The sequence below is a fragment of the Panicum hallii genome, chromosome 3 (assembly GCF_002211085.1).
Source record: "Panicum hallii strain FIL2 chromosome 3, PHallii_v3.1, whole genome shotgun sequence".
Classification (NCBI taxonomy): Eukaryota; Viridiplantae; Streptophyta; class Magnoliopsida; order Poales; family Poaceae; genus Panicum; species Panicum hallii.
Window position 1 is genome coordinate 22,214,518 of NC_038044.1, and position 26,920 is coordinate 22,241,437.

Below are 26,920 nucleotides of genomic sequence, written 5' to 3' on the forward strand. Positions count from 1 at the left end.
TGGCAGATGCCCCCACCGTCGGTCCAGCCAGCTACGAAGATAGCCGCCGACGAGCCCACCCGGTGGTGCTGCCACGCGCACGCGGTGCACATGCCACGGCGGCTTCCCCTCCGCTTCCGCACCTGATCACACCGCCAGTCAAACGCTCCCGTCCGCCACTCGCAATCCCGGCCCCCCACCCCCGAAGACTCCATCCCCCACCGCCCACCGCGGATCCAACGGCCCCGGGCACCCCCGCCTCCCTCCTCCGGCGAGCCACCGCCCCCGGCCCATAAATACCTCTGCTCCCGCCGCTGCCACCCCCGCCCGCCTGTCGGAATCGCGCGTCCCTGGGAGTTTCACTCGCCGAAGGGTAGCGGGGGCCGCCTAGATTCACGAGGGAGGGGAGCAAGATGGCGTCCGAGCTCACCTACCGCGGCGGCGGGGCGTCGCCGGTCGCCGGCGCCGGCGCCGGCGCGGGGGGTTACTCCGCGAAGCCGTCCAAGCCGCTCGCGTGGCTGCCCCGCGCCGCGCGCTACGCCGCCGCCGAGCACCGCCCGGTCTTCGCGCTCGCCGGGATGCTCATCGCCGCCGCCGTCATCTCCATCGCCTCCCCGTCCGCTTCGTCCTCCTCCGCCACCGGGGCTGCCGTCTCCGCCTACTCCTCCAGCAGCAGCAACCCGCTCGCCCGCTTCTCCGTCGAGCCGGCGCACCACCGCGACCTGGCCTCCACGAGGCACTTCGTCGGCGGCAAGGTGCCGCTGGGCCTCAAGCGCAAGGCGCTCCGCGTGCTCGTCACCGGCGGCGCCGGCTTCGTCGGCAGCCACCTCGTGGACCGCCTCCTCGAGCGCGGCGACAGCGTCATCGTCGTCGACAACCTCTTCACCGGACGCAAGGACAACGTCGTGCACCACTTCGACAACCCCAACTTCGAGATGATCCGACACGACGTCGTCGAGCCCATCCTGCTCGAGGTCGACCAGATCTACCACCTCGCCTGCCCGGCGTCGCCCGTCCACTACAAGTACAACCCCGTCAAGACAATCATATCCTTTCACCGTGGATTCCTTCCGTTCCGTTGCTTTCCTCCATGATTCATTCATTCATTCATTCATGCTTGGATCGCGATCGCTTCTTTTGTTTTTTTTTCTTTTCCTACCACAAAATAGAAAGATTTTTGTTGTTCTTGAGATTGCTTTTTGGTGGGGGAATTTGTTCGTTTCCGCGGTTTTATCAGTTCTTCCCGCAATGCATCTGGGATGGGAGCACTGATTTAATACCTCCCTGAGATTCCGTGTCCGTCCTTGAAATGGGAATATGGGACGGGGATTTTGTCCGGAGCTCGGGATTTGCGCCACGTTTTGCACTGAATTTTGGAGTTTTCTGCTCAATTGAGGGAAAGCAGAGGCAGAGCTTGGCCGTTTCAGATCCCGGTCTGCTACGATGCCGGCCGATCAAAATCCCTTCTTTTCGTTAATCTAATTTCTCTTTATTCTCTTCATTTGCATCTCTGAAATCTGGCGCCAAATGTTCAGCTAAACTCTGATACTTGAGCTGGAACTGAAGATCTCGAGTCCTCACATTATTTCTTTATCGAGATCATTTGTGTTTTGCATTAAAAAACTTTTTTCTCCCTTCTTCTGTACACTCAAGTGCATTTTGCCGTGGGTTTGAATTAGTAGAAGTACTAGGAAAGGTTGCAGTTGTGATCTGAATACTCGATTGCCCCGTACCTTCAGGATCTGTTAATGGAAGCAGAAAGTAAGCGCACGGTGTGCCTGGATCTGGGTTAGTTGTAGAGTTTGCTTAATTCTGACATAAAGGGCGCATTTCAGTTTCCAACAACACAAAAGTTAGAGGCCTAACTCCGCAAGTGGCTTTTGCCCTTTCCACTTTCCGAGCGCCTTTGCTTACTGTTCACTCCACGTAACTTCCTAGTGCTTTACTTGTTTTGCAATTGATTGTGGTCTTGTGGACTGACAATGTCATAAGGTCAAAAGGGTGATTGATCCAGTGTTTTCGCCTGCAATTTCTTTCTGGAGATGATTTGCGTTAACCTTAACATTTGTGATGGCACAAGACCAATGTGGTTGGGACTCTGAACATGCTCGGATTGGCAAAGAGGATCAACGCCAGGTTCCTCCTCACCAGCACCAGCGAGGTCTATGGTGATCCCCTCCAGCACCCCCAGGTGGAGACTTACTGGGGCAATGTCAATCCCATCGGTAATAACTTCTCTCATGTACCCCTGTTAAATGAATTCCGGAAGTGAATTGTTATTGTTGACATTTGATTTTTCATGATTTTTTTTGTTTGGATCTAGCATGTTGAGGTTAGCTTTTTGTTAGTTGGGTCATGCATATGGCAAAAAAATTGCCGGATCTTTGCTTTTAGCAGCAAACCGGCAGCCATGAAATGAATGATTTCTCACGCATATTCCTTATTTGTCATGCTTTTGTATGGCATTTGAGAGAGTAAAACTCCTGGGGGGTTTTCGTGAACTTATTACTCAGCAGCAACAATCTTTAATGATATGATTTGGGAATGAACTAAACCAAGAAAAAGGGAGGGAGAGATGGCAGTTGCAGAATTCGTTACTGTTGCAAAAGAGGAAATATCTGTGTTGCCAAATCTTTGCTCTTCTTTTTTACCCGAGCAGTAGAAAGCAGAAATGAGCCCTTTGCAGAAAATAAGCAGTAGGCAGAGAGGAATATTGGGGTCTCACCCTCTGGAGATGCTGCCTATGGAATCTTAGCTGCGTGGGCTCTTGCATGCTTTGATTCTTTTTGGTGGAAAGGGACAATGGTTGGTAGGTGGAATTTTCTCCAAGAGGGCCACTTTGTGGATCCCTTTTTAATAAAGCAAGAGGGAAACATAACTATACTTGACCAGTTATGCCTAACCAAACATCCACCAAGGCACCTAAAATAATCAAGAAAGCAGACCACATTGATGATGGAAGTTTGTTGAGCTATTTATGTAGTATTTGTTGGCTGTTAGATATTGCTTGGATTCTTTACTAAGTAGGCAAGGTCTTACGTGCTCTTCCTAGAGTTTTTACTGATGGGTATTATTTCTGAATAACAGGTGTCAGGAGCTGTTACGATGAGGGCAAGCGTACAGCTGAAACGTTGACCATGGACTACCACCGTGGTGCCAACCTTGAGGTAATTCGCCATCCAAATTGTAGGTTTGGATGGTTGGGATTTCATTTCATCTGTGTGGAAGTAAGTGTTCATCTTGGTGATTTCTTGCTGTTTTCAGGTTAGGATTGCACGTATCTTCAACACATATGGCCCTCGCATGTGCATTGATGATGGCCGTGTTGTCAGCAACTTTGTTGCTCAGGTAAATACGCACATTATTGTATTATTGTTGCTATACAAGTTGTACAGGCCTCGAGATATTTTACAGTTAGTCTTGTAGCACCGAAATTGACAATATGCAATTATGGCTACAGGCACTGAGGAAGGAGCCCTTGACTGTTTACGGTGATGGCAAGCAAACCAGGAGCTTCCAATATGTTTCTGATCTGGTAAGTCCATCTCTACTCTCAACATTATCAGATTATCAAAATAGCACTTGGTAAAGCAATAGTCTCAGGTTTGAGTTTACAGTGGCTTAGCCCACTGTTGAAACAAATGGAATGGTTGAATTATTGATAGCATGCAACTATGCTAAAGTTTAGTAATACAGCATGCCATTGCTTTTTTTGTACTGATTTGGATCTTCTCCCAGGTTGAGGGTCTGATGAAGCTGATGGAAGGGGAGCACGTCGGTCCATTCAACCTTGGAAACCCCGGCGAGTTCACCATGCTTGAGCTCGCCAAGGTTGTCCAGGACACCATTGACCCGAATGCACGGATTGAGTTCCGTCAAAACACCCAGGACGACCCGCACAAGCGCAAGCCTGACATCAGCCGCGCCAAGGAGCTCCTTGGGTGGGAGCCGAAGATCCCCCTCCGTGAGGGACTTCCCCTCATGGTCACCGACTTCCGCAAGCGCATCTTCGGCGACCAAGACAGCGCTGCCACCACTGGAAACCAACAAGGTTAGAACGAAGGAGCATGAGAGTTTGGGAAAATTTTGGTGGCCTGCTTCTAGCTGCTTGGTTACTCTCCTTACTGACAAAAGCTATGGCCGTGTAGTTCGTTGGGAACATGTTACTGAAATACCTTGGTTGCTGCTGTAATGCTATTCTTTTTTCATGTAATTGTTTTATCAATTATCTCAGTCAGCTATACAAAATTTTCAGTTGAATTGTTGGAGATAAACCCGAATGATCTTATTTTTTGTTGAGAACATAGCATTATATGGTATAAATCACACATTTTTGTAAGCGTATGCGCTGCTTTTATGTGTCTAATTTTTTGCTGTGATGCAGAGGATGCCTCTCCTGAATTCAGAAACTGCACTGAAACAAACAGCAGTTCTGATGATGCAACAAAATTTTATTGAGCATCAGTTCAGCATACTGTTTACATCACCATTATACCTGTTAATTATGCCATGTACAGTTCTTAGTGAACAACTGATCAATAGAAATGTTTTTCCGTATCTACATCCTACATTGCTGCTGGTATGGTCGGCGGCCTAGTCCACAGAGGAAGCTGCTGCGCCGTTGAGGCTGGTCATGTGCTGGCACCGGACTCTCTGTGCCGCCGCTGCTGGCAACGCGGGTGATCTTTGTGGGCGCCGTCTGGTGGAGCTTCTCGGGCTCTGATGGTGGTCTTACCCGCTCTTCAGGTTTCCAATGGCGACTGCGCTCATCAAGCCACGAAACAATGTCAGAGAACACCAGCTCCACATTCTCATCGGGCTCACCGGCGGTAAGGCCGTGCCACATCCCCGGATAGAGCTTGATGGTCTTGTCGGTGCTTGCTGCCCTCTCATACAGGGCTCGGCTGACCTCTGGGTCGGTCACCGTGTCAGCCTCGCCGTGCAGGATGAAGAACGGCATCCTTACCTGGTCGAAACATATCAAGAAATTCAAGGACAACCAACAGTTATCACATCTCTGGATTGACAGAGCCAACACATGTTACGGGAAACAAATCTTGTTGAAATGTAGTTTCGAGGTTAGAGTACCTCTGACAGGCTATCTTCCACATCCATGCTGGTTCTGAGCAGCTCCAGAGCTGTCTTCAGCCGGGGCTTGTCCTGGTAGATGAGCTTGTTCTTCCTGATCTGCTCATGGTTGCAGAACTTAATTCAGGGACAGTATCAAACTTCATATATGTTTCCGAATCTATGGTTGTTCCATAAACAATGATACAAAAAATTCATGACTACTGACTTTTTCGCGCTTCACGGGGTCCTTGAATGCAGAGTCGATGACGTCTTTGGTCGGGACGATCTTCCACTTTGGGATGATCTCTTCCACTTGCGTCAGGAGTGTGACCACGACTGGATGTGGTTTCACCTTCTCTGATATCTGCAGTTTTGCGGATAACCCACACGTCAGCAACCCCCAGCAGAAAGTTTACAGTCATGGCAGTTCAGTATGATACAGCACCTTGCACATTGGCGCCACAAGGACTGCACCGTCCCAGAAGGTCGGATCCTTCCTGTGGAGCAGTAGAGCAACGGCTCCTCCCATGGACTCGCCGTATAAGAACCGGCTTTTGTTTCTGTAATCCTCCATGGCTGGAAAAGAGATTACCCAATGTTTCATATAAACTTTAGTAGACTTCAAAACGTGCAATGCCAAACTGAGATATTTATGTAAGTAGAGAAGGATATATCTAGAACGAAATGAAACATTATAAACTCTTTGACTATATACTTGTGACAACATTTTCCCCTCCTGATAAAAGTTGTGCCAGTAATATTAGAAATATGAAAAATGGCAGAGAGATGTTTTTACCACAGATGGACTTGAAGAACCTTTCGCAGTCAGCCACAAGGTTTTCAAACTTCTGGATGTAGCACCTGGCCCCCATAGACTTGCCGTGGCCCTCATAATCAATCCCAAACACACCATACCCTGCTGTGGCCAACTTGATCCCACATGCTGCCAGGAAGTAATGTTCCCCACCATTAGACAAGGTATCATGGCACCAACATTTTTAAGTGAAAGCAAGAAGGCAGCAGTATTCATGATTCATGAACGCCAATGATCAATAAAGTCAATAGATCAGGTTTCAAAGGGAAAAAGAATAGATCAGTTTGACACGGATGCACTAGAATTCAACATAATCTGATACATAATAAGGAGTTGGATGTATGATACTCTTATGTCTATCACAAAATTATAGTATAAACAAATCAAACTTTAATCTAAAAAGCCAAATCAAACTTTATGCACATAGATTGCTCAGTGTTTGGAATTCGGGTAGATTATGATGTTTACCATGGTTCATTAAAAAAAAGAGAGATCTATTTAGTTTGTTCAAAAATGATGTTTATCGTCACCAGGTTAACAAGTTAGGAAGCCGCCTTGTAATTTGTACGCGACTAGCTTGTTAAGTTCTAAGAGTTCACGTACTCCCTCCATCCCAAATTACAATTTGTGATGGCTTTTTTAGATACATAGTTTTTCTATGTATCTAAACATAGTGTACATCTAGGTGCATAGTAAGATATATGTATCTAGTAAATCCAAAATGAATTGTAATTTGAGACGGAGGTAGTAGGTCCCAATTTACATTCAAGAATCATATGGGACCTGTGGGATGGCCAAAGGATATGAATAAAAAAGTCCGAGTCTTATGTTTGGGCTACATGTGCAACACTTGCAACTGCAACCCCTGTTCAATAAAGCTTCATGTCATAAAACTAGCTGCCAAGTGAACCTTACATGGGGACCAATTGGTGTCAGCTCTGATTAGTATGAAAGTGTCTTGTTTCTATGCACATGTTCTACTGCGAACCCGAGACCCGAACAGCGTGTCTGAGAGGATCCACTGGCCACCTGCTTGATGGTCCATGGAAATATAGAATAAAAGTGACTTAATTTGGTGAAATATTGATTCAGACATGAAGCCCCACAATCTTTTGGTACTGTACGTACGCAACAGACAACTAGCTTTTCCGTAACCAGAAGCGACGATGACAAAGTCTCAGCAATGAAGGATAGTGATGGATGAATTCTGGAGTTTGAAATTTGTGAAGTTGACGTAAGAGAGATCATGAAAGCAAGGAAGGACCACATCAACATTTAAAAACGAGATGCCTGTTTATTGAAGTGATCAGGGAACAAAGGCTGTTGGATGGTAGCTCACTGGTCTAAATTGTTCTTGCCTTTCTTTTGAGAATGAAAGTGACTTTCATTGAAAACTATTGCAGATAATAATAGGTTCCAATTTCCAGATCAAAATTATGATCAAATATGTGTCATGATACACATACGTTATCCAGTTCTGTAACACCAATAGTAAATTGGTGTAGAACTGCAAACTGCGTAACTATAATTCTAAAACTATCAATATGAAACCTTCGTATTTTCTCTGTGGAATAACTAGAAAAGAGATCAGCTTGGAGCCAAAGCAGGACCAAAGATTTGAGATACTTATGCCACCTATGTTTATTTGGATTATATGGAACATCTGAATCATGAAAACTCCAAATGAAACATTTTAGTTCATTCTTACTGAAACTTCTTGAGCCAAATGACACCAAGAATATTGGTAAGCCTTCTATTATTGGATAATAGCCAGGAAATAGATGTGGCAGGAACCCAAAATTATCCCTTATTATTGGATAATAGCCACTTCATTGTTGCGTGGCTTTGACTATTTGAAAAAAAATAGAGGTAAATAACTCAAAGGTGTCGCGTTGCCATCATCAGACTTCTTTATCAAACGTATCTTCCACTTGCGGTTAAATAAAAGCACACCCCAGTGCTACAAGCCAGAGGAGTATTGGTAATTACCACCTAACTGTCTTTAACACCTTTTTGTGGAGTTCTTACAAATATAAGATGGATTAAAACCCCGAGCAGGTTTAGCAGCATTCTCAACTCATATCTACAAAGAGAGCAAAGATGGAGAACAGAATGAAACCCAAATTAAAAATTCTTATAATTGGGGTAACTGCTCCGAATCTGAACCTATCTGACAAGGTATCAAGAGCAAATTTAGGGATGTTGACAGAGGGTGCCCAACTGCCCATGCTTCCAGAAATATGGGTGTATGTATACCATTTAGCAGACCAGGACAGCAGCTCCTTTAATATAAGCCTGCTCGCTCGTAGAGTAGCAGCAACTATATCATCACATTAAATAGTTCAGTTCATCCGAGCACTGCATCTACATCTCGCAATTTCTTGCCGTTTCAGTTCTCTATCGGCATTCTTAGTCTCAATCATACCCCTTTCTGAAAGCACAAAACAACTTCCTTTACTAAGATAATTTACTAAAGAGCACAAATTAAGTGGTTTCATGCTTTATGGTGCTCATTAACAACTCCCAGTGTCTCATTCTCATGTATTCTACACGCTCCTCGTCTCTTCCCGATATCTTGTAACGTCCCACCTTCTACTATAATTTACACTATCTCACCAATAAGTTTCCTAACTTGCATAAGGCTCCTGAAATAAATTCAAAGCCTCACTTCTGGACTGCCCCTGAATCCTAAAGTCAGGAAGAGTGTGTACTTGCAATGCTCTGACCTGCGCTAGTAGTTTACTCTAGATGACACATGAAGGTCTATGATTCAGCCGACATGTCGCGGAAAATGCTCTTGTGTCCCGAAAGAAGAGGGTTTGGTTGCGCCCCATACTATTAGCATGCTTGACTAACTGGTAAATTAACGCGTTCTATGCATCTAGAAGACCTATTAGTCTAAATGGAAAAATGGTACTAAAACCGATTAATGCAAAGCATGAATTTCTGATAGATGTGCATGAATGTGAAGTCTTGGATGGTGCAGGATAAAAAGCAAAGTTAAATCCAATATGTGCTAGACTAGACATGCCAAGAGTTAGTGAAACTAAGACATCATTTCGCTTTTTCGACCAATCGTACACCAGAAAGGAAAGAGCATGAGAAAGGACACCACGAGCACTAGCTGGAGCATACCTCTCATGAAGTCGCTGCACTCCATTCCGTAACCTGAACCAAGTGAACACAAGCAGAAAGAGGAAAGGTCAACATCTATCCATGAATAAACCATTCAAAGAGATGGTCAGACGCCTTTGATGATGCTACTAGTACGGAAACTTATTGTAAACTCGATAGGTAGAACAAATCTTAACCAATGAATTCTTGCATCGATAACTTTAGACAGAACAACAAGATGGCTCAGAACGCGTTGAACTTTTGGTGATGGTCAGAGAGGAACTGAAGCTTATCGATCGGCACTTACCATGGCATAGGAAGACGAGCGCCTTGGGCGAGGATGACGCCGGCAGCCAGCCGCACGTGAAGAGCTGCACGCCCCGCGGGTTCCTCACGAACTCCTGCGGCAGATAGACAAGTAGCTCATCAGAGATGGAATCATCGAACAGGGAGGAGCTAGCGCAGGAAGCAATCAATTGACGAAGAACCAGGGAGAGACGACTTAACGAGCAACAAACACTTGGTTTTTGGAGCTAAACAAGGGAACCGGCCGGATTGCAACGCCATCGACGCAGTCCGATCGAAGATCAGGAACAGAAAAACAAAAAAGACGACGACTTTGCTCACCTCATGGTATTGTACGTCCATCTTCTAGAGTCAGCTGCTAGTCCGTGACGCCTTCGTCTCGAATCAGAGCTTGAGGAAAATCAACAATTTGCGAGGAGCAATGTCACATGAGGCAACCAGATGCTGCTAATTGCTAGAGAGAGAGAGAGAGAGAGAGAGAGAGAGAGAGAGAGAGCATGCAGAGGCAAGTGGACAGGGAGGAGGAGGAAGACGAAGCGGTGGGAGACGGGGAAGCGTGTGGAGGCAGCGCAACACGTGCCGTAAGAACACGGCAGAGAGGCGAGGTGCGGGACGTCGCTGAGGGCTGGGCCCGGTCCACGAGGATCCTCTGTGCCGTGGGCCGTTGCCACGCCGCGGGTGTGGGAACGGTCGAACAGACCTTCAAACGGTTTTACGTGGGGTGGGAGGGTAGGTGGCCGTTTTGCCTTTGCCGATCTGATCTGGTCAATGATCTGGCATCATCACCATACCGATCTTCCTCTCTCGGGGTGCTCAACGGCAGGGATAGTATATGGTTTCATACGGATGAGATGACGATTATCTTGGCTTATTTTAGTTGCCTGGCTCGCTGGATGCGAATGGCTACTAGCTAATGATGGTATTACGAAGGTTATTAGTATATATTACGTGATACTAGTGTTTTTTAAAGGTGATTAAGGTTTATGAGACAAACTAAGAACTACTAAAACATACTTGATTAAGATAAACACTATAATAATAATTGTTTATAATATTTATTATCTTATAAAATATGTAGTCGTTAATCAGGATGAATATTGGTAACCAATCAAACCACTATCATATTTACTTACAGAGTCTAACTAGTGAGAACATGGCTCCCAGATACGAGCCATGCTAAGATCGTCATCATCAAACCAATAGCACGTCCTAAGTTAAGTAGATAATTATGTTGGCCAGTAGCCGGGAGAGGCCATCCTCCAATGAAATCACACTTTGTTGGGACAGAAAAGAAAACGGAAACCACACGAGGCGTCACTGGAGCGTGCTCACGGATGATCATCGACGCAGAGCCAAGCCGCGCACAATCTGCGGGCGCGACGCTTCCGCTTCTCGATGCGGCGGTGCGGTCAGCCGTCAGCATGCGCGCTGATGCCCGCACCAATACGGTCGAGGGTCCATGTCGCCTTCGCAACAAGTTCACGGATTCTGGCCACTTTTGTTCCACGAGCGACCGCAGAAGTGGCGGACAATGGGTAATGAGTGCTCGCTAGCTTACTCTTCGAAATCGCCATTAGGTGTGTTAACCAAGAGAAACATAAAAGAAAAGAGAGAACTTATGTTTGGCGCGGACAAAGGAAATCGGAAATCACCCATGCACTCCTCACCATTTTTGAGCGTGGTCAAATCAAGCTGCACAACTCTCTTATTGGGCTCTTTTCGGCATGGATTGAACCCTACGGCGAAAGCAGCCCGCTGAGGTCCAAACCAACCAGATCGACTGATCTTCATAACCTGACATGTGGGCCCCTAAGTGAGGAAAACTCCTCGCCCATCCTTTGCTCCACGCACCGCCGCACTTCTCTCGTCTCTCCTCTTTCGTTGCCCATCCTACGGCTCACACTTGTAAAAGCAACAATGCCGTCCTCCTCTCTGCTCGGTCAGACAACCAACGTCGCTGGTCAAATCATGACCACTAGTCAATCATCGGCACCAAGCACTAAGCATGTTTGGTTCACCTGTGGATTCCTGGAAATCTGATTTCTGGAATCAGCTGTGGGAAAGCTGTTGTGAGCTGACAGCTGTGGGAAAGCTGAAAGCTGTTTGCCTGAAACAGCTGTCAGCTGTGGGATTCTGTGAGAAATGTCAGTTTTGCCCCTGAGACTGTATAGGACTGTTTATATGCTGATTAATCGTAAGGATACGTAGATGACCGTTTTGGAGAGGAAAGTAACATAATTAGAATTGTTTGACATATATAATTAATACAAAAGATATATAGATCCACATCGACCTAACTAAAATATTATCTTCAACTAATCAAAGCATTAGCTATGTTATCATGAACAATGTTCATGATAACCTCGTTCTCCTCCTCAATAATTTCATCCACTTCTAGTTGTGCCACTTCTGGTTCCTCGGTGTCGTCCTCATCTCGCGGCATATAGTTCTGATCTTCATCACATTTGTCAAATGCATCATCTTGTAACGCGCTATCACGAATGAAATTGTGCAATGTCATGCAAGCCATAATGATATGCGCCTGCGTACGAGTTGAGAAACTTGGCATCGACTTCAAAATACGCCACTTTTGCTTAAGGACTCCAAATGCACGCTCAATTACATTGCGAAGGGATGAATGCAAAGAATTGAACATCTCATATTTCCCCTGAGGTGCTCGTTGTCTGCGAAGACGAAATTCGGGTAGATGATATGCACTTCCTTTATAAGGAGCAAGATATCCGGTTCGGTTCGGATAACCGGAGTCCACAAGGTAGTATTTGCCTAAAAAAGAACACAAGTTAATGACATATACTTCATGACTTATACTTCAAATAATACCAAAGTATACACAAACTTAGCATTTGTACCTGCAGGTGGTTTCGGAAATTTGTCACCAAAATTTGTTAAGGCATGATTGAGGATCCGTGTGTCATGTGCAGAGCCCGGCCAACCAGTAACCACAAAAGTAAACCTCATATCAAAATCACAAACTGCTAGAATATTTTGTGATGTGTACCCATGCCGACATGTGTGGTTGACAACATCCTCTGTAGGTACCGAAACTTGTACATGTGACCCATCTAAGGCTCCAATAGCATCTTTGAAATGAGGCCAAAAACGGTTTTGTCTAACCTTTGCATGCTCCGTACTGAAAGTAGGATCCCTCGGTGTGATATTATCTTTTGCTAATTTTCTCAAACATTTCAAGACTTCCTTAAATTTAGTGTGAACTGTCCATAGGGACCGAATGAAACGGTTTTCAGCTTGAGAAAAAGATTGAGGTCCTCCAACAATCCATAAAAACATAGCTAGTGACTCCACAGATGAAACATTGCTTGTTGACTGCAAACCGTAGTTAGCGACAAGCAAATAATGAAGTTCCCAGAAAACCTCAGGAGTCATCCTAAACATCTTGTAGAAATTTCTAGGGGCAGCTAGGCACTCTTCGACTCACTCAATTCCAGATTGTTGAGGATTTCTGTAATCATTTTTATTCAAGTACCTTTTGGTGTACCGATCACCTAAATGTCCAATTGTGGCAGCCTGCTTGGACAACTCGGCTAGAAGTTGAAGTCCATTGTGACCCTTCTTTGCCAAATCGTCCATGCCTCTGCAAGCATAAGCATAACAAGTACATACCATAAGCCACATTTAAGATTATGAAATAACAAGTCTGAACATATGAGGACGCAAACATAAAGGTTTCATACAAATACGGGTCCGAAAAAACAAGGACTCAAACATAAAAGTTTGCAAGCACAAGAACAACAATATAATGGTCCAAACAACAGTAAGGATTCACATAACAAGATTGAACATAATGATTAAGGCAACTTCTTCATCTCATGCTCCCTTTGCAGCAAATCAAGTCTTCCTTCATTTGTGTCCAGTAATCCGAGGAGCTCCCTAAAATCAGGTTTCAGTATCGCCATTGCAGCTGTATGCATGAGGCCAGTTTTCTCCTGTACTCCACATTTTTTCACCATCCTCAAGGCCTCCGCAAGGGTAGGAATGTTGCTGGTCATATAAGGGGCCGATGAAGCTTCTATACTACTGGTGATCTTGTTCACTCCATCTTCGATCTTGCTGCAGGTTTGCTTGTACAGACGTAAGAATGGACTTTTCTCTTCCTTGTCATCCGCACACGTAGAAGAAGGACCTTTACGCTTCTTGCCTTTATGTTGGAGCATACTGGACATGTTGATATTTGAGGGGCTTCTCTCAAGCTCATGCAATTCATCATCACTGCAATTATCAGACAAATCTCCCGGTATGGAAGCAGATGCCCCAGTAACATGCGCACTTCCAAACATGATGTGCATCGCCTCCAAGTTGTCCGGACCACGTTTTCTAAACTGAACATGTTTGCATTTCCTTCCATTACTTGGATCGTGACATCTCTGCAATACAATGGTTCTATTAGATAGTACAAAATATCCAACAAAACTACAAAATGACAATTCTTGCGACACTCACCGCAAGATGCTCGTTCCACCATTCATTTGAACAATCTACAGTCTGCTTGTCGTCATTTCCAGTGGCAGCATTTTTTAACTCCATAAAAACAGTATAACTTCTTTTCAGACTATCCCATTTATTCTTGAGTTGCAAATGTTCTAGTTTCCGACCAGTTATATTTTCAAACTTTTCTGCAACATTCTTCCATCCGACTTTGTTCAAATGACCTAATGGCCTATGCCCAGCATTAACCTCATGCATGCATATGTCACAGAAGTGCTTCACATTTTCCTTATCCCACACCGCCTTTTCAGCCATACTAGTGTGAATAAAAAGAATTATCAAGCTGCCAGAATGTAAAAAAATCAAGATACCCAAATACAAAAATTTCTGGCATACTAGTGCAATATTTCAATCAAGATACCCAAATACAAAAATTTCTGGCACTATAGTTAGAAGATGACATGAACAACTACATGTGTAACTCTAGAAATTGGTTGATTCTCCTGTATGCTTTGTAAGCTATGTTAAATGGTAAAGAAATAACCAAGACATATCAAAGTATGGGGATAAAATCAAGAAAAAGTAAATCATCTAACCTGTCTGAAATGAACCACCAAGAACAGCCTAACTTCAGAAGTCTGTAATTTGGTTACAGTTATTGCATCTTTAAGCATGGAAATCTGCCCAAACGAGAGAACATTACTTTAGCTGTGAATCAACATAACTGACAGATACAAAAATAAATGAAAGGATAAAGAAACCAGCAGAATTCAAGAATATGATAACAGAAATTAGGTTGCAAAATCCATAAAATAAGAAAACAAGAAATTAACAGTACAGGGATTTGGTATGCCATCCAAATGTATGACAGAGAACATATATAAGACCTAATTGTTCAGTTGATCTTTGTTTCAGCCACAGCAAAAGCCCCCACATACAAGTGAATTCATCATCCAATTGAAAGAAGTGCCATTACTCTTTGACATGCAAATAAAGGAAACACATGTTTGGACAATCATGAGACCTATACTTTGCCTCGTCCTTACAACAAATGAGTGAGTTTTAGTCATACAAGTCGAGGCCATGCGGGAGCAAAGGGAGACCCAGGTTGCAAGATGGCAAGGCTGGGCAAGTACAATTCCACCCCTTAAGCCCCAATAGATTCATCACTTGCAATGGTAGTTACTTGGAAGAAAACAGGATGAAAATGCCTCATGAAGTTTCCAGTCAGAAATTTACACCAGTTTCAATTTTAAAAGTTCCATCATCCATTGTGAATGTAGAGGCAGTTACCCAACATGTTCTTTTGAAGAGAACAATTTGAATAGTATTCTAACAGCATCAAACACCAACATAACATCGAGAATGGGCATTCCACTTACAGCAGTTTTTTCGTCCTGCAAGTCCAATGGCCGACTGGGCCTATAGGTGTTGTTTTGCCGCTTAGCCCACACCCAAAATCGTTGGGATTCTACTGGGATGCCAAATTCTTTTGAAACCTCAACCTGCCAACAGAACATCATGAAATAACAATAATAATAATATTATTATATTCTTGCCAATACAAAAGATAACAAATAAGACAATATTCTGATTTTGACATAACAATTACGAAGTGTATATCAAACAAATGCAATTGTTTCAACAGCAGTCCATAGTGCAGTTGCTAGAAACTTTCGATAGTGCGTGAACTGTGCCCAGAGGTAATCGACCATGATTTAGGCCTTGTAAACAGCTTATCTCCATTGACATCCGGAAAATGTGGCTGCGCCCAGGTACTCCAAGACCTTGTAAACAGCTTATCCGAACTAGAGGAGAGGATGGGGGAGATGATCGCCGTACCTTGAAGCGGGGAAAGGATCGCCGAGGGTCGCTAGAATAACGATTTGAGATCGGGGCCTACGTGCTCCGAGCGGGCGGGGGGCGGCTGGGGCGGCGGGCGGCTGGGGCGTCGGGGCGTGTCGGGGCCGGGCGGCGGGGGCAGCGGGCGTGTGTTGGGGGGCGGCGGGGCGCGTCGGGGGGGGGGGGGGGGGCTGGCGGCGGGCAGCTCGGGCGGAGGGCGGCTGGGGCGTCGGGGCGCGTCGGGGCCGGGCGGCGGGGGCAGCGGGCGTGCGTTGGGGAGCGGCGGGGGGCGCAGCGGGGGGCGGCCGGGGCGGGGGCCGGCGGGGGGCGCGCCGGGGCGCGTCGGGGGGGAGGGGGGCTGGCGGCGGGCGGCTCGGGCGGAGGGCGGCTGGGGCGTCGGGGCGCGTCGGGGCCGGGCGGCGGGGGCAGCGGGCGTGCGTTGGGGGGCGGCGGGGGGCGCGGCGGGGGGCGGCGGGGGCGCGGCGGGGCCGGCGGGGGGCGCCGGGGAGGGCGTCAGAGGGGAGCAGCTGCAGCGGCGGGAGCACCTGCAGCCGGCGGGGCAGCTCGTGGATAAGGAGGAAAGAGAAGCTCACGCGAACAAGAGAAAAACGGTTCGATCGTTGTAACCGATGGCATAGTGGGTAAATAAAACGCGCCGCAGCTGGGAAATCTAGGGTCGCTGCCGATTTCACCTTGCACTGGATGGAATCGGTAGATTCACCGGAATCGATTTGTTTGCCGGACCCCTTTGGTTGCCAATCCGATTTCCGCGCCGCGAATCTGAGCAGGGAAGCTGAACCAAAGGGAGCCTAAGTAAAATCGATGGCTCGTAGCCGAGACAACAGCGGCAACTGCTCCGCATCTCGTGAATACAGAAACCGTGAGGACTGCCTCCCGAGGTGTCTTCGTTTCCTAGGATCCAGTTTAGGCCCGCCACGTCAAAGAGAATCTTATTATTTAAAAGTATTAAATAAAGTCTAATTATAAAACTAATTGCAGAACCCCAGGGCTAATTCGCGAGACGAATCTAATGAGGTATATTAGACCATGATTAGCGGATGATTAGTGTAGCAAGACTGTGGCAAATTATGGATTAATTAGGCTCATTAAATTTGTTTCGCGAATTAGCACCTATCTGTGTAAAAAGTTTTGTAATTAGACTTTATTTAATACTTCTAAATGATAAGATTCTCTTTGATGTGACGGATCTAAAGTTTAGAGGGTAGGAAACGAACACACCCTTAGGATCCGGATTTTTAGTAAGGAGCCGATAAAATTAGCAAACCGGTTCTATCAATTTCTCTCTCTTAGTTTAAACGGTTGCTGTAGTATGAGATAGTGTTGTTTTATGTACGTTATCATTATCTCTTTCATTGGTAGTTTACACGTCCGTCGATAACGAGACGTCTGTGGTGACTCCGTCAATTCTAAAGATCTATTATCGGTTCAATCTTTTGGAATACTCATTGAGGTAGGGTTATATGCATATCTTTGTATGGTTGAGTGTACGTGCATGTAGCCTGTACTTTAAGAAAAAGTTTACATACATTATCTAACCTAAATTATAAGAATAATACAATAACTACCATTCAATAGCTCTACGTAAATACATAAAAAGATCGTCGTTTTCCCTTGACTTTTCCTTAATAAAGGGCAAAAAATCAGTATTCTGATCCTACATGATGGGGAAAAAAATCTCATACTCTGTGCCGCCCAACACAACACAACTCCAGTGGCTCCAGTCAACCGCATTCCTTGCCAGTCCGCCCGTCGCCGCCGCCGCCGCGCCGTCCAACTCATGACTCAGTGAGCGCCACAGAGCAGGCACAGTCCACATGAGCGAGGGTACCACCTCGCCGGTGCTTGAGCCGGAGCCAGCGCCTCTACCGGACAGCGACGACCTCCACCGGGAGATCTTCCTCCGCCTCCCGCCGCTCCCCTCCTCCCTCCCCCGCGCCTCCCTCGTCTGCAAGCGCTGGCGTCGCATCCTCTCCGACCCCGCCTTCCTCCGCCGCTTCCGCGCCCATCACCGGGCGCCTCCCCTCCTCGGCTTCTTCGCCGACGAGGACGGCGACATCGAGTTCGTGCCCACGCTGCGCCGGCCCGACCGCATCCACCGCGAGCGCTTCTCCCTGCCGCGGCGCGACGGCGGCGAGTTCCTGAGCTTCCTCGGATGCCGCCACGGCCTCGCCCTCCTCATCGACCGCGCGCGTCTCGAGGCCCTCGTGTGGAACCCCGTCACCGGCAGCCAGCGCCGAGTACCTTTCCCGCTGGGGTTCGGCCAAGGACACAACGTCTACAGAGGCGCCGTCCTGAGCTCCTCCGGCGACGGCCACGTGCACGGTGATTGCCTCCTGATCCCCTTCAAATTGGTACTGGTGCATCATGCTGATCTCCGTGGCGCGATTGTGTCCGCCTGCCTATATGAATCGGAGTCTGGAAAATGGAGCAATGTCAGCTCAATGCCTATTCCACATTTCTCTCGTTTGCACCAGCCCGGTGTCCTAGTTGGGCATCAAGTTTACTGGATGCTATTGGGAACTAGCGACATCCTTGAGTTTGATTTGAATGGCCAGAGTCTAGCTGTAATTCAGAAGCCAGAGGACGCCCATGTTAAAAGCAATTCAGGCCTTCAGGCCTTACGGACAGAAGATAACAAGCTTGGCCTTGCAAATATTTCAGAACTGGGCATCCAATTGTGGGGGAGGGAGACCAATTCAGATGGTGTTGGTAGATGGGTGCTATTGAAAACTGTTGAACTAAACAAGCTCCGTTCAATAAGTCCGTCAATGAGGATACAACCAGCAACGATTCTGGGGTTTGATGAGGATAACAACGCTTTTTATATCTGTACGAATATTGGCCTCTACATGATCCAGCTTGAGTCATTGCAGTTCACAAGACTTTTTGACGGCGATATGTTTACTGCCTACTATCCCTACACAAGTTTCTACACTGCAGGTAATAGCTTTTTTCTTTAAGTTGCGAGTAGCAATGCAAGTCTTGACACTGAAAGGTAGTAGTGGGTTAGCTAGCTAGTTCATTTTATCCCACTTTCTTTGCTTTGAAAACAGATTGAAGTTCATTTACATGAGCTTTGGGTCGATGGATGAACCCAAAGAAAGCCAAACTTGCATCCCTAATTGCAAAACTTATGAAATCCAACTATTTCTGCTTTATGGTAATTGAAGTACTGTTCATAAGCTTAAGAGTTGACTAGCAGTTTAAACGTATGGCATTGTAGTTTTATTTCTCAAGTTGGTGAACATGAGCCAAAGCAATTTTTCATATGGTTACTACTCTTGAACTACATGAACCTAGCAGAAAATTCTTTATTATTATTGCCGGGCTATTGAAGTATGCAAAAGATATTCGTCGGTGCTTCTTGAACTCTTGCTTTCAACATCAGCTTCCAAAAACGTTAAGAAATTGGCAATAGTTTGACTTAAGTAAAGTTAAACCATCCAGATACTAAATAAGTATAGCTCAATTGACACACTTGGAAGCTTAAAGCTTAATTTCTACTTTCATTCATTATATTTTTTGCAAGATAATGTTTATATCTATTGGATACTGATCTTGTTATTAAATAAAAAATCTGAGCCAATGGCATCGTTGTTAGCTTGCGGACTAATACTTCTGCAGGTGATGTGTTCTCTTCTTCTCGGTTAGAACTAAATATTTTTTTGATCCACAGGGCCAAATTTTTATTTGAAGTAAAAGTAACAAGTTGCATCTAAATGAATATGCTCATTTTTTTAACTGAAGTTTCTCAATTTTAACTTATTTTGATAAGGTTAATTTGGGATATCTAGAATAAAGTTCACTGTAGATAGATTAATGTTTCTTTGTTTGTCTAAGGAATTTAAACATATCACGCATTACTAGGCAGCTGAGTATTGTTTTGATCAGAATGGTTTCCTGTGTACTTGGCATTAGGTTTGGCTCTTTTTCTTGCCCATTTATGACCTTATAATAAAAGCTAAGAATTTTCTCAGTTTACATGGTTAATTACAGTAAGGTTGACCTGAATCCTATTATCACACATTTTCTTTATTTATCAATCAGGCTTTAATTATTTTTATTGGTTTATTGGAATCGTCTTGCTTGTAGGCTTGGGCATTCGTGGTGGAGATGATAGAGCTGAAATCCTGAACAATGCATGAGACGATTATCCAATATATCTGAGGTGTTTGATTAACAGGTGATGCAAATTTATCTTCTTCTATGTGTATGTTGTTTTCTTATCAGCATATTGGTTGAATATATGCTCAAAAGTTTTAGGAAGCCATCACCTATTTTGTTATTTAGATCAATGTCTTTCAGTTGTAAACAGGCAGTAATTTGATGTGTTTAGTAGTCAAATAATTTTTGGTCATTGCTTGGCCATCGATGTATGGAAATATTATGTACGGAAATATTCTGTGGTGCTTTCTTTTACTGTTGTTCCAGCGTGAGCATCCTGATAGGAAATAAGTAGCTTGATTGGCATTGCAACTTGCTGTTTTGTTTTATTCATTGATTATTATCGTCTGCAGGATAATATAATCTATATTGCTTTTACTACTAAATCATAAATCTGTGAAGGCAGATTGCATATTATCTTATGGGATAATAGTAGCATCATTAACACTTTTGTGGAAGATTCATGCTGAAAGTGATGTTTGCACTTTTACTGGATTAGAGCTAAATGGTGCTTATTTATATTTCACAAGGCCACTGCTTATTTATTTCTAAGCGGTCATGCACATATTTTTTTTACTCTCCTTTTGAGATTATTCGAATTGATTTCATTGGGAACAAGTGAAACAAACTTCTCTAGAGGAGTTGTAGATAACTTTATTTTGTGTGATGGGCTCATTAGTTTAAACATGTCCTTCATTACTAGGTTAGTAGTTATATGACCATTTTTGTTCTGCATAATTTTCTCGTTATTGCCAATAGTTTTTGTTTTCTTTGCCTGTTTCTAATCTTTTGTTAAAAGTTAGCAATTTTCTGAATTTGCAAGAATACATGACAGTAGGTTGACCTGAATATATCTTATGGTTTCAGCTTTCCTTGGTGTTCATTGGTGTGTTGGACTTTTCTTCTTGGAATTGGTGGTGGAAATGATAGAGCTGAAATGTCGATCAATACATGAAATGATCGCCCCGTTTTGAAGTGTCATGCTGGTTGAACAATGGATGTGAATTTATCTTCTACTACATGTATGTCTGTATGATTGCCCCAAGGGCGAGGACGCTAAGGCCAGTTCCGCCCACCGCCTTCCACGGTGACTTCGCTCGACAGTCGCAGCCCTGTGCCATGGTGGCACCATCCACCTCCTCTGGATAAGAATGTAAGTGGATACTGAATAGTGTGTTTTTAGTCAGCTAATTAATTACGATGGCATGCCACTCTAGTTCATTTTTCCCTCCAATCCCTAGCTCTGGGCTGCATCTCCAGCGGGGGTAAGTGGGAGGGTCAGGAGGGCAAACCGACTGTTGGGACCCGGCCAAAGACTGTAAAATAATGATGACTACCCGAATTTTCTATCACCAATTCCGGTATCAACTGTAGAAGACCAAAATTTAAAGGGACTAAAAAAGTTTCAGTCGTTACCAAATCCCACCACACACTCTTGGGCCAAGAATATTTCCGGGACTTAACTTTCGATGTTTCTTTTTTCTAATGCATGTTAATCATGATGATCATAAAGTCATTGGTGCCCCTAACAAAATTAGGGATCTATATGCTTTCAAGCTGCTGAATCATGAATGCCTTGTTCTGGATATCTACATCTTACATCGCTGCTGGTTTGGTTGGCCACCGAGCCTGCAGAGGAAGCTGCAGCCCCGCTGAGGCTGGCCGTGTGCCGAATCTGGCACCCAACTCTCTGTGCCATTGCTGCTGGTGACATGGGCGATTTTCTCAGGCTCCGGTGGAGTTCGGACCCGTTCTTCAGGTTCCCAATGGCGACTGCGCTGGTTGAGCCACGCGAGAATGTCAGAGAACACCAGCTCCACATTCTCATCAGGCTCGCCGGCGGTGAGGCCATGCCACATCCCCGGGTAGAGCTTGAAGGTCTTGTCGGTGCTGGCTGCCCCCTCATACAGGGCTCGGCTGACCTCTGGGTCGGTCACCGTGTCTGCCTCGCCGTGCAGGACGAGGAATGGCATCCTCACCTAGAGGAAACATATCCATAAGTTATAGATTAAAAATCTCGTGCATCTCTTGATTGAGAAAGCTAAACACAAATTATGGATAAACAAATCTTGCTAGCAGCCTGAGGTTATTAGAGTACCTCTGACATACTGTCTTCTACATCCTTGCTGGTTCTGAGCAGCTCCAGCGCTGTCTTCAGCCGGGGCTTGTCCTGGTAGATGAGCTTGTTCTTCCTGATCTGCCCATGGTTGCAGAAGAACTCTATTCACGTTCTCGAAGAAAAAACAACCTAATTCAGCGATAATGTCTCAACTTCCTATATGTTTTGAACGAGTATAGTTTTCCACAAACTGCAGGTGAGAGAAAATTCATGTTTTCTTCAAATGACACAAGATCATGTGAACACCATCAGTATACATACTGCAGACATCAACAGAGTGACCCCTAGAGTTTAGTGACCTTTTCGCGCTTGATGGGGTCCTTGAATGTGGAGTCAATGATATCTTTGGTCGGGACAATCTTCCATTTTGGGATGATCTCCTCCACCTTGGTCAGGAGGGTGACCACAAAAGGGTGCGGTTTCACCTTCTCCGATATCTGCGATCATGCAAACAATCCACACTTCAGCAACCAAGCAGCAAGTTCAGATCCATGGGGGTTGAGCCTAATGCTGTAGCACCATACCTTGCACATTGGCGCCACAAGGACTGCTCCGTCCCAGAATGTTGGATCCTTCCTATGCAGCATGAGAGCGACTGCTCCACCCATGGACTCGCCGTACAGGAACCGACTTTTGTTTCGGTAATCCTCCATCTCTGCATAAGGATTTAGTAAATTCCATGATCGAATGTAATCACCCGCAAAAAGAATGTTTTGTTGTCCTTAAGAGTTTTTTTTTAAAGATCCTTAAGAGTTTGAGGACACATTAAAATGTGAGATACCAAACAAAGTTGCTAATCTTAGTCAAGCAGAATGTAGAGATCATATATAGCATTATAAGGTCTTTGCAGCGATTGAAGTAAAATGTTAAAGTTGTTTTACCGCAGATGGATTTGAAGAACTGGTCGCAGTCAGCCACAAGGTTGTCGAACTTCTGGATGTAGCACCTGGTACCCATGGACTTCCCGTGGCCCTCGTAATCGATGCCGAACACACCATACCCTGCTGTGGCCATCTTGATCCCACATTCTGCCAGACAACAATTTTCCCCACCATTAGACAGAAGTTATCATGGCAGCAGACATTTTTCAAGAAACCAGACAGAAACGTTCATGAACATTGATGCTCAATAGTCAATACATCACTTCAGAAATAAACTTTTGAGAAAATAGTCAAAACACATCAGTTCAAGTGATCTTATTCTGATCAACAGTACATGCAATTGCAACTAGCAGCATGAAAAATGACAGATTCCTGTGGCACAAGGATTTGAGCGCCTGATACTCTATGTATGTAATTAAAAAAAGAAATTAAGCCTTATGTGCGGTCAAGGCTCGATTTCTTTTAGTTCTAAAAAAAATCTAGAAGACCATCATATATTCTTGTAATTTAGAAAACTTGCATATCCTTATCTTTCTTTTGAGCATGAAACTGACTTGCAGTGAAAACTATGGCATATATTGACTTGCAGTGAAAACTATGGCATATATTAGCAAACTTAGTAACCTTAACAGTTCTTCTCAACCAGGTATTGCCTTCTCAAGGTATCTCTAGACATATGGGTGATGGATGCACATGCTTCCAGAAATACGCATGGGCATATTCAATTCAATAGACCAGGGAACAGCTGTTTTAATAGATGTAGATCCGTAGCAGCTATTATCAAAACACATTGAATATAAATCTAGTCATCTGTCATTCATAGTTTCATAGTTCATACTCCATTTTAAAGTACAAGACAACCTCTTCTACTTTGAGAATTCACCTAAGAGCACAAAAGTGGTTTTATTCTTTTTTGTGCTAATTAACAATTCATTCTTTTTTATGCTCGTTAACAGGTCCTCATGCTTCATTCTCTTTTGTGCTAACCACTCGTCGCTTGTGCTCAATTTCTTGTGATGTTCTGTATTTTACTATCGTTGACGCTGTGTCATCGAAAATGTTTCTTAACTTGTAAGACCCTGGACAACAATTCGATTCGGCTCAGTTCTGCACCATACCACCCACGAATACTAATATTGGGAGAGTGTTTTGTCAAAATGGAACTATTGCGCGAGGCCTAAATTAAATTTCCGATAGATATGCACGAATGTGAAGTCATGCTGGTTGACGTATGATAAAAATACAAGTTAGTGAATTGAAAATGAAATTTACATGTATGCCGTTTTCAAACAATTTCCAGGCCGAAAGTTAAAAGGAAAGAACAGAGATGGAGAGCGCGAACATGATAGCCAGGGAGTATATACCTCTCATGAACTCGCTGCAATCCGCGCCGTAACCTGAAGTAAATCAACACACACAAGATCGAAGAAGAAAGGGTCAGTATCTTAAAATGAAAAGAAAAATTAGAGCTCAGAACGGTTGAGTTTGTGCCGGCGGCTACAAACTAAGTGCTCCTACATACCATGGCAGAGGAAGACGAGCGCCTTGGGCGAGGATGACGCCGGCAGCCACCGGCACGTGAAGAGCTGCACGCCCCTCGGGCTCCTCACGTGCTCCTGCATCGACACCGCCATACCGGTTGCAAAGATCGTTCAAGTAAACTGACCCAAGCAGAAAAAATGCAAACACTTCTCTTGGAGCTCAAACTGCTCACCTCTTGGTACTCTATGTCCATCCTCTTTCCAGACACTGCTGCTCTATCACTGGCACGAAGGGTCAAGCGGTTTCTCGGATCAGGGAGGAGGAGAAATCCGTAGAGGGAGCAATGTTACGGAGAACACATGAATGAATGCGCAGCGCTACAAGCAGCAGCCAGATCGGAGGAGGAAGAGACGGGAGGCGAGTGGGAGGAGGTCAGGAGGCGCAGCACGTCTGTGCAGTTTCGCCGATCTGGTGTATCTTTTTCAATTCCACCTTACCTCAGGGTGCTGGACGCCTGGGCAGCAGTGTAGTTTATGGTTCGATACAGATCAGATCAAGAGTATCTCCGCTTATTCTGGTACCAGCTACATCCGATTCACAACAATACTTGTTGTTTTCAGTTGGGCTAAGGAGCATATAAAATGATATCTTGCCCTTGATTAATGTTCCAAACGGCCTTAAACACGGAGGAGAAGATCTGGGAGATGGGATTGTATAAGTGTTGTTTTTTTTCTTCGTACAATTAACTAATGATGGAAACGGATCGGATACGTATGGAATCGGATTCGGATAGCACTTTTTACCACATTTTAACTCGATTATGAATATGAATTTGGATATTCTCAAATACAAATGCAAAACGGATGCTTCGGATTCAGATTCGGATTCGAATTCGGATATTTACTCGATATATAAGATAACATTTAGCTACTTTCTTTATTGATAGTTTTAGAATATAAAATCATTTTATATGTACAAACTAAAGTATGACATTATAACAATGATAGCCGGTCAAAAATAGCTTATTTATCAACAAATATTTTAATAAATAAATATATAAAATAAAAATAAAAATATATTTTTAATAAATATATAAATATTTTTAATTAATATATAATAAAAAATTATAAAAGTAATTCACCTATAAATAGATAAAATAAGAATATTTACGATAAACTTAATCTTCTTATAACTTTATTATAAAAATTAATAATATTGGTTATGGAAAATAAATATAACTTTTAAATAGTTTTACTGAAAACGGATACGGATAGTGTCACGTATTGTCGAATACGGATGTGGAATCGGATAGAGAAAACAATAAAAATCGGATTCGGATGTATCCACTTTACTACCATATTAAATTCAAATATGGATACGGATATCCGTATTGATGTTTAAGCGGATACGGATATTGAATATTTCGGATATCTGCGTTCACATTCTCATCCCTACAATCAACTATTGCGTCATTTTCTTTTGTTAATGTCATAAACGAGTTGGTTGACTTGAAAAGGTTGTCTTTTAAAACAAACACGTAGTTGAGCTGCCCAATAAGCGTCTGTACTGTGTTTCTTAAAAAATAAAAATAAAAAGAGGTTATCTCTAAATATTCCTAGTATTATCTTCTAGATAGTTGTTCTCAGCGCATCTAGTTATCGGGAACCCATGCCCATGCATATGTCATTTTACCTAATTAAATTCATATTATACGAGGGATCTATGAACCCTAGGTGTTTAGAACCTTAAGTAAGCATCATGCATAATAATCCAGAATTATTGAAACAATGCATGTAATTATGTGTGTGCGCGTATGCATGTGTATGAATGTGTATGTGCATATGTATGTATGAAACACACTCATATTTTAGTACCTTACAACGTGTACTTCAAACACCTTTTGCAAATTTAAAATTTAACATAATAAATAACTAGTAGTCTTGAATTTAAAATAACATTTACACTGTAGCTCAAATGAACTTTTGGCTAAAATAGAAGTTGTAGATTTTAAAATTCCCTACAACTTTCATGTTCAAAGTTTTTTAAATTTCTATTTAAAACTTTAAGAAAATTTAATTTGAATCCTAACCCTTTTCTCTCTTCTCCACCCTCCCCTATTTTGTCCTATCGAGGGGCAGCGGCCGCCGGCCACCTGACCGACGATGCCTGCACCGGCAAGCCGCGCCTCCCTAATGGGCCTCGACCAGCCACCGACCGGGTCTGCTGCCGGAGATTTACCGCGTCCCGAATCCACCCATGCCCGATGCGCATGCGCCACGCGGCCGTCGATTCCCGACGGCCAAGCCACAACGCGCCGGCGATGCCGCGACCTTGTCCCAGCTACGCCTCCCTCCGTTGTGTCGCGCCCAGCTCCTCCTCCTCCCCCTGTGCGCCTAAAAGGGCTGCACTGAACCCCTGCTCACACGCACCCGAGAACCACCATCACCCCGCCATTAATGCCACCATTAGACTTCGCCATCGAGCCCCACTTTCCACTCCTCCTCTGCCCAAACCGAGGCTCTAAACAGGTCGCCCTCGGCTTGCTGGTACTCCCCAACTTCCCCACGCCGCCCTCCCTCGCCGGACCATCACCGCCCATCGTCCGCACCTCGGCGGAGCTCCTGCTCACCGTCGGCAGTCCAACTCCAGCCACCCCAACCCAAC

General features: G+C 44.5%; 4 protein-coding genes across 6 annotated transcripts; 2 read left to right on the plus strand and 2 right to left on the minus strand.

Annotated features, from left to right (window-relative positions):
• The first annotated feature begins 249 nt into the window (after nucleotides 1-249).
• Nucleotides 250-4,278, plus strand: LOC112884527 (UDP-glucuronic acid decarboxylase 4-like). Its single transcript, XM_025949930.1, has 6 exons — nucleotides 250-1,025; nucleotides 2,057-2,204; nucleotides 3,067-3,146; nucleotides 3,244-3,327; nucleotides 3,440-3,514; nucleotides 3,718-4,278. Exons 1-6 carry the CDS (start codon nucleotides 393-395, stop codon nucleotides 4,033-4,035), a joined length of 1,338 nt encoding a protein of 445 aa, XP_025805715.1. The 5' UTR covers nucleotides 250-392; the 3' UTR covers nucleotides 4,036-4,278.
• A 131-nt stretch (nucleotides 4,279-4,409) lies between these two features.
• LOC112884528 (caffeoylshikimate esterase-like) lies at nucleotides 4,410-9,828 on the minus strand. Its single transcript, XM_025949931.1, has 8 exons — nucleotides 9,605-9,828; nucleotides 9,285-9,378; nucleotides 8,999-9,031; nucleotides 5,846-5,992; nucleotides 5,495-5,625; nucleotides 5,276-5,413; nucleotides 5,068-5,166; nucleotides 4,410-4,945 (listed from the first exon to the last, which is right to left on the minus strand). The coding sequence occupies exons 1-8, from the start codon at nucleotides 9,623-9,625 to the stop codon at nucleotides 4,538-4,540; spliced, it is 1,071 nt and encodes a 356-aa protein (XP_025805716.1). The 5' UTR covers nucleotides 9,626-9,828; the 3' UTR covers nucleotides 4,410-4,537.
• Nucleotides 9,829-17,282: 7,454 nt separating this feature from the next.
• On the plus strand, nucleotides 17,283-22,037 carry LOC112885878. 3 transcript variants are annotated; one of them, XR_003227288.1, is made up of 4 exons: nucleotides 17,283-18,550; nucleotides 19,703-19,793; nucleotides 20,642-20,927; nucleotides 21,410-22,037. XR_003227288.1 is itself a non-coding variant. In XM_025951563.1 (3 exons), exons 1-2 carry the CDS (start codon nucleotides 17,425-17,427, stop codon nucleotides 19,753-19,755), a joined length of 1,179 nt encoding a protein of 392 aa, XP_025807348.1. In that variant the 5' UTR covers nucleotides 17,283-17,424; the 3' UTR covers nucleotides 19,756-19,793; nucleotides 20,642-21,130. The 3 variants fall into 3 exon arrangements, 1 of the variants encoding a protein (XP_025807348.1); XR_003227289.1 differs by having other exon boundaries at nucleotides 21,504-22,037; XM_025951563.1 differs by lacking the exon at nucleotides 21,410-22,037 and having other exon boundaries at nucleotides 20,642-21,130.
• LOC112885879 (caffeoylshikimate esterase-like) lies at nucleotides 21,159-24,625 on the minus strand. The gene is made up of 8 exons (XM_025951564.1): nucleotides 24,489-24,625; nucleotides 24,297-24,390; nucleotides 24,139-24,171; nucleotides 22,775-22,921; nucleotides 22,418-22,548; nucleotides 22,193-22,330; nucleotides 21,873-21,971; nucleotides 21,159-21,753 (listed from the first exon to the last, which is right to left on the minus strand). Exons 1-8 carry the CDS (start codon nucleotides 24,507-24,509, stop codon nucleotides 21,364-21,366), a joined length of 1,053 nt encoding a protein of 350 aa, XP_025807349.1. The 5' UTR covers nucleotides 24,510-24,625; the 3' UTR covers nucleotides 21,159-21,363.
• Between the last annotated feature and the right edge of the window lie 2,295 nt (nucleotides 24,626-26,920).